The sequence below is a fragment of the Anguilla rostrata genome, chromosome 15 (genome assembly GCF_018555375.3).
Source record: "Anguilla rostrata isolate EN2019 chromosome 15, ASM1855537v3, whole genome shotgun sequence".
NCBI lineage: Eukaryota > Metazoa > Chordata > Actinopteri > Anguilliformes > Anguillidae > Anguilla > Anguilla rostrata.
In genome coordinates this window covers 20,585,906-20,598,602 of record NC_057947.1, presented here as the reverse complement: position 1 = coordinate 20,598,602, position 12,697 = coordinate 20,585,906, and the positions used below count along the sequence as shown (strand labels likewise).

The 12,697-nt window shown below is 43.8% G+C and overlaps 2 protein-coding genes across 34 annotated transcripts in view; both read left to right on the top strand.

Annotated features, from left to right (window-relative positions):
- Positions 1-6,805, top strand: part of map2 (microtubule-associated protein 2) — a 96,270-nt gene extending 89,465 nt beyond the window's left edge. For 13 of the 19 annotated variants that reach the window (XM_064310334.1, XM_064310329.1, XM_064310328.1 and 10 more), the window contains 4 exons: positions 1,426-1,518; positions 2,938-3,019; positions 4,268-4,380; positions 4,749-6,805. In XM_064310334.1, the coding sequence (XP_064166404.1) occupies positions 1,426-1,518; positions 2,938-3,019; positions 4,268-4,380; positions 4,749-4,955 (495 nt within the window). In that variant the 3' untranslated portion in view covers positions 4,956-6,805. The remainder of the gene's footprint in view (positions 1-1,425; positions 1,519-2,937; positions 3,020-4,267; positions 4,381-4,748) is intronic. The other 6 variants (XM_064310335.1, XM_064310324.1, XM_064310337.1 and 3 more) reach the window with 1 other exon arrangement.
- A 1,220-nt stretch (positions 6,806-8,025) lies between these two features.
- Positions 8,026-12,697, top strand: part of LOC135240617 (protein unc-80 homolog) — a 53,363-nt gene continuing 48,691 nt past the window's right edge. For 11 of the 15 annotated variants that reach the window (XM_064310316.1, XM_064310315.1, XM_064310304.1 and 8 more), the window contains exons 1-4: positions 8,027-8,303; positions 8,940-8,988; positions 10,045-10,201; positions 11,776-12,101. In XM_064310316.1, the coding sequence (XP_064166386.1) occupies positions 8,212-8,303; positions 8,940-8,988; positions 10,045-10,201; positions 11,776-12,101 (624 nt within the window). In that variant the 5' untranslated portion in view covers positions 8,027-8,211. Of the gene's footprint in view, positions 8,304-8,939; positions 8,989-10,044; positions 10,202-11,775; positions 12,102-12,697 lie in introns of all 15 variants that reach the window. The other 4 variants (XM_064310309.1, XM_064310313.1, XM_064310310.1 and 1 more) reach the window with 1 other exon arrangement.

Genomic DNA, 12,697 nt, shown 5'->3' with positions numbered 1-12,697 from the left:
ACTCTCTCTTGCTAACTATCTGTTGGTTTCTGTCTTGCTTTTGATCTCCCTCTCCTTCTCCTCTCTCTCCATCTGTTTCACTCTACTTCTCTCTGCACACATACACACACACACACACACACGCACAAGACACTCATGTCAAAACCAGTGTCATCACATCAAGTAAATTGTTGAACACATCTCAAATATATACAAGCTTTACTGCTGTATATATTTACATTGAGTGATACAGTTGTTGATGGCTTTCCCATTATGGCTAGCAGCAGTTGATCAGAGTGTGTTCTGCATCTGATCTAAACAAGCAGCTTTTACCATGCACCGTCTCAACAAATTAACACCTTTCGACCTCACCTAGAGGGACCCAAGGGAGAGAAAAGTTGGTCTGTCAGCTGAAAACAATACATGAGAAAAGTGGCACTCTGATGCTGAACAGGAGGAGAGTAGTGGCTTTTCTCTGTTCTTGGTGTGAAGTGCAGTGTGAATGATATGCCAGCGATCTGACTGGCACCTCATGAAACTGAACGTGTCTCGGCCAAGAGCCAGCTATGGCACCCTGTGCGCGGCTGTTTTCACCATTACAGAGCAGGTCGAATCTCCAGAAGGGACCGTGACTGGATCAAAACTCCCGCCCTGGCCAGATGAAGTCTCCTGCTTTCCCGCTTCTCTTTCCACTTATGTTTGAGTTTCTCCCTCCTTCATTCTCAAGCTCAAGCTTTCTGTTTCCGTCTTTCTCTCTCTCTCTCTCTCCTCATTGTGTTTTGAGAATGTGCCTGAGGATGGCTTTGCACCAGGGCCCAGTGTTGCCTTTTTGTTGTCTGTGTCTCAATCAAAACTGTTTTGTCTCCTAGCAGCAGCAGCAGCAGTCACAGCAACATGACTGTCAGTCACTCACAAGCTTCTGAAACACTCTGTCAGCTGTCTAGGCTGTCTCAGCTGACCCAGATTATACAATCAGGGACATGAAGAGCTAAACACAGTGGCGCTGGGTAATGGGAACAGCAAAATATCGCACTGGGACCTAAGGTCCCTGTAAGGGAGGCATCCCTATTTTAATCCTACATTGAAGATAGATAAGTGGACAGAGAAGATGAATCCGGGCCAATCTAATTTGACCATCAAGAGAGCTGTTTAATATTGTGTTCTCAGCCCCCGCGTGCACGCACACACACTGTAGGCTGGCCCCCTCAAGCTTAGTAGAATCCTCAAGCTTTGGGTATCCTGGTTATGAGTAATCCATTTAAACTCACACACTCCAGCTTGAATCAAAGCTCAGGTCTGAGCTATAGCAAGAGCCTTATAGCATTCTCCACACCAGAAGTTCACAAGATGTTTGAGTGCCAGAGTCTGTGGTCTGGACAGCGAGTCTTCGGAATGACAAAGTGTCAGGTCAGGCAGCGTGTGGTTAAAATGCCATGTCGTCCCCAGGTTCTAATTCCAAGTGTAAAACTGGACTTTAGCCACATCCAGTCTAAGTGTGGCTCCCTGGACAAAAAGCAGCACTCAGCAGGAGGTGGAAACGTGAGTTGTTTGCACACCCTACACATCACTGTGAGTGTGGTCTTCTTTTCACTCTCGCTCACTGATGGGCGGACGCGATGGGGCCGCCCAGGGCCACGCCCCAACTCCCGTAGGGCTGCATCGACCAATCCGTGTTGGTTGCTGTGTTTTGTATCTTGGATTAAACAAAGGACCGGAGACTGACCGCTAACTCTTAACGAGCGGTAACAAGCCTGGCAGTTGAGGAAAATCCGACGTGCTCCTTTTGATTTTTCTCTGATACAAAACATGGCCGCGTTTCACCCCACGTCTTCTCCCTTTCACTAACCTCTACGGAGTGTTGTCATGCATGGTCAGGCCATAACACCTCATTGTAGCAGAGGGGCAGTAGTTCAGTGTGGCTCAGGAGCGTGTGCTACAGAACAGCACACACACAATGGGGTGAGCAGGGATGCGTGGCTAACGCCTCGCTACATACAGTAGCTGTAATCTGTCTCAGCCTCACCGGTGTGCGAGACGCTTGTGTCTGTCCTGTAGTGCCTGCTTTGTGGTGTGCTCTACTGTAGCTGTGTCTTTCTCTGTGGTTCTTTACAAATGACCGGGTTGTTTCATATCCACGTGATGTCGTGTTGTGTTTCTCACGGCATGCCTTGTCTGTTGCTTCCTTCTCCTTTCACAGGTCTGCCATATGTAGCCACTGATAATTGTGTTTGCATTTTTCAGTAAATATGCTTTAGAGGCTGGGCCCCGCTGGGAGAGATTAGCTGGTGTAGGTGGCGACCTGGTGGGCTGTATTTTCCACTAGCAGCGGGCTACAGCATAATGGCGCATTCGCATTTCTGCCCTGGTGCCCGCTGCCCTTTCCACACCCGCATCCATGCACGGGCAGACCCACAAACCCCCACCTGTAAGACGTGACCTATCGGTCTAGTTGATAGGGAGGTTGTACTTTGGTGGGGAGGGGGGCGTCAAATGCCCTCCCTCATCCTCTGATTGGCTAGCCAGGTGCTCACATTTCAATGGTAGTGGAATTAAAAGGAGCAGTATTCTATTTTAATACCAGCTCCAACACAATGATCGTGGCTTCTTGCCGCAAGATGAGGAAAAGCAACCAAGTTTTTTTCCCCTTTTTTTACCCAAGAAGTGTGAAGGCGGCAGACGTCTAGATTTCATACAGACGTGTGAATGTGCTGTACTGTAAATGTGTAACATGGCTGTTAAAATTTTTAGCGAAATAATTAAATCAGTAAATTAATTACTAAGTAAAATCCATCATTTTGTAGTTTAGGCCAGGAGCCCTCCTGAGGTCAGCACTAGGGGGGGTGTACATACTGCTGTTTGGGAACCTGTTTGTGCCTCAGCTGAACCTGAAACAACCTGTGTGTGTGTGTGTGTGCTTGTGTGTGCGTGTGTATGTGTGCATACATGTGTTAAACACAGGTGCAAATCCAAACAAAGAAGATTGATCTGAGTCACGTGACCTCCAAATGTGGATCTTTGGACAACATCCGCCATCGACCAGGTAACCAGTTGGACCACCAACTCAATCAGAACAGTTTATAGAGGGTGGGCAATCTAGTGTGGATAAATAGGAACTAGGCTGGTTCCAGGTTCAAATCCCATGTGTGGTTCTGCTATTGTACCCTTGGGTAAGGTACTCCATCTGAATTGCTTCAGTAAATCTTTAGCTGTATAAATGGATAGCATGTAAAAAAGCTGTGTAAGTTACTCTAGATAATTGCATCTGCTCGGTAAATCGATAATGTCATGTAATGGGCATTGTAAGTGGTCTCTTGCTTATGAATATCCTCAGGGTGGACAAAGCACAGAGGCATTTTGGGAGACATTAAACTGGACAATAATTTAATTACATCAAATGCTATCAGAGCACAAACATTTTCCTCTACATAATGCATTTGTTTTCAAGAGCCATCATACTACAGGAAGGAACTCTGTATTCCTTGGTGGTACTTTGCTAACCTATGTCGCCATCTGCTGGGCAGTCCTGGTATTCATAGCTGTATTATTTATGAGATGTCATCACTTAAGTCTGTGAGATCAGGAGTTCCCAGCGTGTGGGACAGGAGTTAGAGGGGGCGTGAAGGCATAAAAAATAATGATTACATTCAGAGGGTTAACTAGTCAGAGACCATGCCTTATCACTGTAGGTCCACTTTTGATTGTTTGGTCTAGACAAGCTGCTTATTAATCCAAAGAGAATTTACTATCTACCAGCTATTGTGTGTGAATGATATAAAGTACAAAATCTTGCAGAGAGAATTCATTTTCCTTGGGCTATATGACTGTTTTGTATAATATTTTGTTGGTAAACACTGTAGAATAGTCAGAATCTTTAATGGTGAAACGGCTTCTGTCCTGTCTGCAAGTCAGTGTGATTGTGAAGAGCATTTTTAGTTGGTATAAATGATGAGGGGGCATGTCTCCTAAAGAAGGACCTCTATTGTAAAATATGATAGCCCTTTCATTAGCTTATTGACACATTGAACCTTTTACTGTCTGGTTCAACTCAAGATGCAGCTGAACATTGGAAACCTTTCCAATTGATGCTCATAGGTCATACACTGCCATTTAGTGCTCATCGATGAAGCTCAGAAACTGGTTGATTGCTGAACATTGGTGAGACAGACAGACTCGGTTCACGGACAATGTTTCAGATGGAAATGTGGCTTTATGATTCTTGGCACTAAAAAAACAAGGAACTCTTCAAAATATGAAGGCCCACCGTCCTAATCTGTGTTCCCCCTCCCAGGTGGTGGACATGTGCGCATAGAGAATGTGAAGCTGGAGTTCAAAGATAAAGCCCAGGCCAAGGTGGGCTCCCTGGATAACGCCCACCATACCCCAGGGGGCGGGAGCGTGCAGGTGAGCCGTCAAGCCCCTGAAGGCTGGAATAAGAGGGCGTGACGTCGGTTGGTAGAGATAAGCTCAGAGCACGGCATCATTCTGAGGCTGTGGATGATGGTAACGGACCGTGAACAGAGCCTTGGTGGACGCCAAGGCTGAGAGACATGGAGTCACAACAGCAAACCTAATAGGAGAGGTCCAGGAACCTGAAAAAGCAGCATCCCCATCCTCTAACCCCATCCTGCCCACGCCCCTACTCACGCCCCTAACCCTGCCCCTGCCCACACCCCTAACCCTGCCCCTGCCTCTGCCTAAAACCCTAACCCTGCCACACATCTGAAATGACCCCCTCGACACACACCTTTCTCTGCACCCCTCCCCTTCAGATTGAGAGCCACAAGCTTCCGTTCCGGGACACGGCGAAGGCGCGCGTGGACCACGGGGCGGAGATCGTGACCCGGTCACCGAGTGGTCTCACCCCTCCGCACTTCAGCAACATGTCGTCCTCGGGCAGCATCAACCTGCTGGAGTCTCCGCAGCTCGCGACGCTGGCCGAGGACGTCACCGCCGCACTGGCCAAGCAGGGCTTGTGAGTGCCTGGCCCCCCCCACCTTCCCCAGGGCCTGGCCACACCCCCACCTCGCCCAGCCCTCCCGTCACTCCCCCTCTGCAGCACAGCAGCAGGCTGGAGCCTGCTGGCATTGTGAACGAGGGACACCCCCAGCTCCTCGACTCCAATTGAAAAATATTATTAAAAAAACCTCGAACTGTAGTGACTGCATCTGGGATATAACAGAAAAATGTTTTTTTTCTTTTTTGTGTTGGTTTTAATCACATTCAGAGGAGGTAGTCTGTAATTACTTTATTTGTTTTTTTCCCCCCTCTGTTAAACAGTATGTATGATCTTGGTGAACGGTTCCCACCCACCACTGGTCCTGGGTCATTTTGGCATGATTATTCAGTTGGAAAATGGTTGAGGTTTTGGATTAGGGACTGGTAATCTGGTCCTGGAGGTCAGTGTTTTAATCCCTACCAACCTCAGAGCCTTTTCTACGAAAGTAAGGGCAGAATTTCAACATTCCACTCAAGACATGATTTTCTGCCTCCGTCAATGCATGAATACCAGCTACAAACACGCATCAGCGGTAAATCATGCAAATCCAACATTGCATATATATGTCTATATATATATATCTATATATATATATACAGACACACATATGCACCAGATCAATTTTCAACATAAATTACTCAGCCATTTTTAAAAAAAGGGATGACATCTACTATAATAACTTCTTCTACCTGTAATATTGCATTATTGCAAGAATAAACTATGGTATGATGAGCATGTATCAATTTTAGTGCAAAAAAAGGTTATTTTCTATTTTAAACAAAGGTTTTAGTAAGTTATTTCCAGAATTATTGGGAAAAAAATGAGTACTTCATGTTTTGTAGAATAGTAATTATGTCATGCTTCCCCGATGGCTGCATTTGCAGAGCTCCCGGGTCCATATTAAACCATGCCTCATGGGGGTGCTAGAAGGCTAGCTAGCTAGCTTTCACAAAGAGCAGGACTCGTTTTTAGGATGTGAATTGACCGTCAAGGCAACAAGAACCCTCAGACTCTGTGAACACACATGGTAAGGCGGATGATGATGGAATGCATTTAGATAGCACCATGCACAATATAACAACACATTACAGAGCAAGAGGAAGCTCACCTCCACCAATCCAGTGTTTATCAGCCATCTGAGTGATACACAGCTGCCATTTGGCAGCAGAACACTCTCACCTCCCACAATAGCTTATAGCTGAGGTGGTGAGAGAGGGAAACAAAGCAATGAATTCGAATGTTTTCCACATTTGGTGTGGATTCACCTCCTGCATGAAGGCCAGATGGACATGCCATCATGTGACTTAGACCCCCCCCTCCCCCCATGACAACATGGTCATAGACAACCCACTGGACCCGGAGAGGCCTAGGGCTTGCAGTCATCAGAGAAGCTACCTCAACAGAATTACGGTTATTATTTAAGACTTTTCAATTTAGGGAGCAGCTATTTTTGGACACATGACACTGTGTTCCAGACCTCGGTCTATTCAAGTTACATTAGGATTCTAGTAGTTTTGTTTTGTGTAAAAATAAATAAAAAAAGAAAAAAAGGAAAAATGTTATTGAAAAAGAAAGGAGAATCTCATTCATCTTGCATCTGTTTGATAGTGTTATAGTATATTTTTCTCTGTTGCCATTTGTGCTCCCCTCTGCTGGAAACCCCTGATGTTTGTTCCGCTTCTGTGTTTCTTCAGCAAGACTCCTATCCCCTCTGCCAGTGTTAATGTACTTATGAGGTCATGTAGATGTATGCAGTTTTCCCTCCTCTTGAAATAGTACTGATAATCAAATGCTCTTAATAATGACAATAAAATAACTCATTAGCATGAAGTGTTTTTTGGCACACATCTAAAAATTGTGACCCACTCTTTGTGACCTGTGTGTGTGCGTGCGTGTTTGTGTGTGTGTGTGTGTGTGTGTGTGTGTGTCTTCATTGCACATGGAAAACCTGAAGTCTATCATGGAAATACACTCACACAAACACAGAACAAAATGTTTATAATAACACCATTTAGCAAAACATATTAGTCGTTTGCAGTTGTCTGCTTTTATTCAGCTCCCTCTACTGACTGAAGCTCTTGCTTTGCACAGTACCCCTTTAGTACCTAGCAGCCTAAATCCTACACGAAGTGAAGAGCTTTAAAATAAATTCAAAATAATTGAAATGATTTCTATAGGCCTACAATCACAACACAATCAGTCTGTGTTGCGTTACATTTCCTAGCACTGGTGTGCTTGTCATGCCTGCCAGGCAATACATATCTCACAAGGTAACAGAATAGGTAAGGTTCTTAGACTGCCTCAGCTCCATGTCTCAAATGCTCAAAATATTGCATTTACAGTATCGTGCTGGTGTGTAAACTCTTACCCAGTAAATCAACAGATGAATGTAGTTTGTTGAAAATATTGCATAGCTCTTCTTGTTTTTCACAAAGAAGCACATTCGTGCTAAGGTTGGGAAACTTAAAATGACCGTACAGGCTACTATAAGTACAAGCTCAGCTTTGTTAGTGTTCTTTCTCTTCTCCAAAATGACATAGAAAAGGAATATCCACCTTGTTTGTTTTTTCCTTAACGTAAATAGAGAATAATAAAAGAGAATAAATATATAAACCATTTATTACCAAAATTTTGTTCACTAAAATGCAATAACATTTGATTTGATGTGGATTTTAAAGGCTGTAACCATGTCCTGTTGTAATAAAAAAATAAAAATAAAAAAACAAAACATCTATGGCATACACAGCTAATGTAGTTGAAACATTCTAGCTGTTGCCTACTTTTATAGCGTCTCCCCTTTAATGTATGAATGTAAGCATTTATCGATGGTAGATCCTAGTAGGTTATTGGTTGTCGTCTACGATACTGTCCGTGAAGAAATAGTGCATTTAAACAAATGCATACTGAATTTTATTCTGATCAGCTAGCGTGTGTTTAACCATACTGTTGTGTGGTAGCCCTTTAAGTCCCAGAACTTATGTTATCAATTCCGACTGCAGGGATTTCACAGATGTTTCGTAGCTACTGTGTCTTTAAGCCAGACGGTTTCGCTGTAGATAAATTACCATGCCGCTCCCAGCCACTGTTCAGGGAGGGTGGTGCTGAAACCGGAGCTCCGCCGTCCGCTCAGTACTTGCAGCCATTTTACACACAACCCAAACATAGTGATGTCGTGAGGCGACACATCACCTGGACCGACCGTGCCCAGCGTCTGCCGAAGACCAGCCGGCGGCACGATGGTGAAGAGGAAGAGCTTGGACGACACTGACCAGGAGTGCGGCAGGGGGATACCGTTCCCGATTCAAACCTTCCTGTGGAGGCAGACCAGGTTAGTGATGTAGGCTACGTGATTGATAACAGGTGTTCGGCACTGATTAGGCGGAAAAGACTGTGTTGCGTGATGGCTGTTAGTTGCCAAGGGAACTTGTTCCTTATGAATACGTGGACGACATCTGCGTTTTTTAAAATTTTCCTAAGCAACCGACCGTGATTGTTATTAGCATGGAATAATTTCTTATACAATATGTTCCATGTCACTACCATATAGACCGTTCGTTGTGTGTGTGTGTGTGTGTGTGCGCGCGCGCGCGCTCGCCTGTGTGTGATTGTATGCGTAATCACTCATACGTTGTGAACGTTTTATTTGCGAAAATAAAACAGAGGAGTGTAAAAAATATCAAATTGAAAAGGAGAACCCATCGTTGTCACCTGACGTTTGAAACTCTGGGCCATTAATCTACTTTAATTTCTGCGCCTTTACACCGCGACCGTTTGTCAGTTACGATCTAATAGAAATTATGTTCAACCAGTGATGCACTCACACCCACAAATTTGTCTTATCCTTGGAGTAGACGTGAGCTTTCAAATTCAAGGGTCCTGCCAGATCCTCTAAATCTATATATTTCATTCTAATATCCGATTTGTTATAACATAATTGAAACATGTAATGTGTTTGTCGTTGCAGTGCTTTTCTGAGGCCGAAGTTGGGCAAGCAGTATGAAGCCTCTTGCGTGGTAAGTAACCACGGTTTTCAAAAAAGGTTATCAATGAGGTTAATAACGATTCAGCTACCACTAATCCGATCATATTATAATTTCGAATGTTTCTCATTTTAATGCATTAAAAGCCAAACTGGTCTGAGCAATGGTAACCTTGGAAAGCCTAATGCCCTCACTCTGCTACTTTGTTTTGCCACAAGAAGAAAATGTTTTGGTGATACACAGGGACATGTTCATTACATTTCTCAGCACCTTAAAGGCATACATTGCATGCTAATCATTTTTTCTGGAAATTGTAGCAATACAATAAATAGACAGTTCATAAATGTAAATATCAGCTGCTCCCTCACAACATGTCTAAAACAATTAAACTACAAGCCTGGCAATGCTGAGCAGATCTGTTCTAATCAATGATGTAAGCTTCTAAAAAAAAAAAAAAAAAAAACCCAAAGCATTCATTTTCATAGGTCTGTGTAGGCAATTTCTATAAGCAAATATGAACAATTAAACAAACATGTATGGTAAATAAGTACAAAACTGCCACTGATGACCAGTAGTTTATATCCTAAAGAACTAGCAATTTGTCTGAATGGATGATGCCCTTGTTCTACTGATGAAAACAAATGGATGAAACAAATTAATCTGAGATGAATGTCAGTGAATAGCTTCATGAAACCAATGATTATTTTAGAATAGATGGATTCATTATTTGATTAGCTTATAATACGAGACACACATTGACAATGCATGGTAGCCTCACTCTTCCATCAGTGTTGTCTATCTGACTGTTAAACTTTTGGCCGCCCAAATATAATCAAAAATATTCAGTGGTTCACAGTAAATTAAGAATGGTCGTACAGTAAGATGCAATTATCCAGAGTGGCATACAATATTGTGCACATGGTTTTAGATAAACGCCTGTACTGATATGATAATAACACCATGTGAACTGTTCATTTAAAAAGATATTTGAATGAGTATTGTCCATAACTGTCATGGAGTGGCATTATTAGGTTCACATTGGTACATAGAGTAGCAGTACAATATGAAACCCTCTCCTTTCCCTGGCAGTCGTTCGAGCGGGTCCTGGTGGAGAACAAGCTCCACGGGCTCTCTCCGGTGCTGTCGGAGGCCATCCAGAGTGTGTCGCGCTGGGACCTGGTCCAAACGGCGCTGCCACACGTGCTGCACTGCACTGCTATCCTGCTGTCCAACCGCAACAAACTGGGTAAGGCTCTTTCTGTGCTCCCCTTCCAAGCCCCAGCACAGGCTATCCATCCCTTACAGAGGAGTGAGTAGAACTGAGGTCTCTGAGCATGCCCAGAGAGAGCGGCAGGTTTCTGTGATTAACGATAGACCTAGCAGTGCTTTGGTGCATTGACGATTCTGCAGTGTCATGTGATTCTTGCGCTTGTTTTTATAGGGCTTGGTGTGATACACCTGTTTGTTCCTCTTGACTGTGATTCGATGTGTGTATTTTTTGAGGGCTTGTTACGTTTATGTTTATGTAACTGAATATGTCAATTGAGAGCTCAATTTTGTTTTGCGGTGATGACCTGGGCAAACATGGTACAGGGATTATGGAGCCAGTCTGGCACTTTTTTCTTTACCTGCTGCACAAGTAGTAATTCTGAAGTAAAACATAGAAGAGCTTATTGGCAGAGTGACCCATAGAAGAGTGTGGGACTCTTTTCATCCTAAATTGCTGAGAAAACTAAGAAAGAATCATTTCAATACCTGTGAAACCTTATAATTTGCTTGTGTAAAATGTTTTTTAGATTTTGTTGGTACGGAGTGCATAATGATAGAACATAGCTGGTAGAAATGTGAGCAGTAGGTCAGCCAAAAAAGGTGACCAATGTCTCAAAATACACTATTAAGTCTAATAAAATGCTGTGTTGTGCATGCTTATGGTTGCTAATTAGTTATAGATTAGTTTAGGCTATCACAGATATTTTGGCTCCATGCATAGTTAATACATGATTGTAGCATATGTAACACATAATTTTCCATGCAACTGCTGACTTTTGCAGAATTTATGTACCTTTACTTGTGTTTGTTATTCTAAAATCTCCTTGGGACTTTTCTGGGCATGGTGCTTTTTTCTGTGTGGGTGTGGGCCACAGAGCCTGTGGTTTGTAATCTGATTTCAATGGAGTGTTTGTTGCCATAGCTAGCTATCTGCTGTAATGGCCCAGATACAGCGAGGCAAAAAGACAAGCAGACGCGACTCATTCTGGAACTAGAGCTGCTGTAACCTTGGAATTGTTTTTCCTCGGTGGCGTCAGCTGAAGTTCGCCGAGGGGATGAAAAGTGATGCAGAGCTGGCTTGTTTTCATCCCCTTGGTAAACTTCAGGTTTTTGACCAGAATGTCTATTTTTTAAATTATTTGTACATGTCCAGATTGTGGTCCTGATGGTACAATGTAGCCTATTGTCTGTTCCAAGTAATTAATGGGAGAAATTTCACGGTAGTGTCTAATGAATTAGAATGTGTATGACTAGGTTGGGTACTCGTGGGTGAGTGGGCAGGGTTGAAGAGGGGAAAGAAGACTTATTTGATTGTAAACACAGTTTGTGTGCGTATGACCTCTGTGTGTTTGTAGATTGCTTTCAAGTGAGCTGGACATCACGCCTTCTGACCTTTTGTTTACATCTGGTCAAATACCGGATATTTAGCTTTAAAGTGTTTACTGAGAGTGTGTGACCGGAGCTATTTTCCCTTCCCAAGGATTTTTGCTTTAAAGTAACTCTTTCCCCATCCTTCTGACCCTTGACCTCTTTCCCCTTGTGTGTCTCCAGGGCACCAAGATAAACTGGGCGTGGCTGAAACCAAGCTGCTGCACACTCTGCACTGGATGCTACTGGACGCAGCCCAGGAGTGCCAGCAGGAGGCGGGGCCAGGTCTCAGGTGGTCGGGCGGGGGCGGGGGCAGCAGCAGCAGTGCCTTCCTGCAGCCCATGGGCAACCCGGGCTCCCCCCCGGCGCCCCAGCACCGCCCCGGACCCCGCTGCAGCGCCGGCTCCCTGGACGAGGACGAACACGCCCGTGCCAAATTCTTCCATAAGAGCATGTCCACCGTGGAGCTCTTTGTCTTCCTCTTTGCCCCCCTCGTCGGCCGTATCAAGGTTCTTGCCCTCCCTCCCCCTATTGCTCCTTGCTTCATGACTTTTGTCACCAGAGATACCATCCTTATTGATCCTTGTAGAAATGAGGGTGGTGTTGTACAGTGCAGAGATTGATTGGGTGCCCTGGCTTTCCCTCTGACTGATGAGGATCATATTTCTCTGTTGTGCTGCTTCATTACACTAAATTTATTAGGTGTCATGTATAAAGAAGTGGTAATATAATATTAACAATGTTTAATGACATTGTCAAATACTTTATAAACATGCATACATAATGTGCATATATACACATGCAATTGAAAATGAAGTATCAAATATAGCTCATTTTGGTATATACTGCAGATTTTTATAAACTTTTACAGATATTAAATCATCAATCATGTTTTCTATCAGTTTCATATTTATGCTTTCATGTCACTTTTTCCTGCAAGTAATATAGGGAGGGACACCACATGCTTTTGGAGTTTCAGTTTTAGTTTGACTCATTGTATGTTAAAATAATGCCTACTGCGCCAATCATAATTGAAATCATGAAAGCAAATGTTCCCAAGCATTGTGTATCTTGCCTTACCTTAGTGAGACACCTTATGTACAAT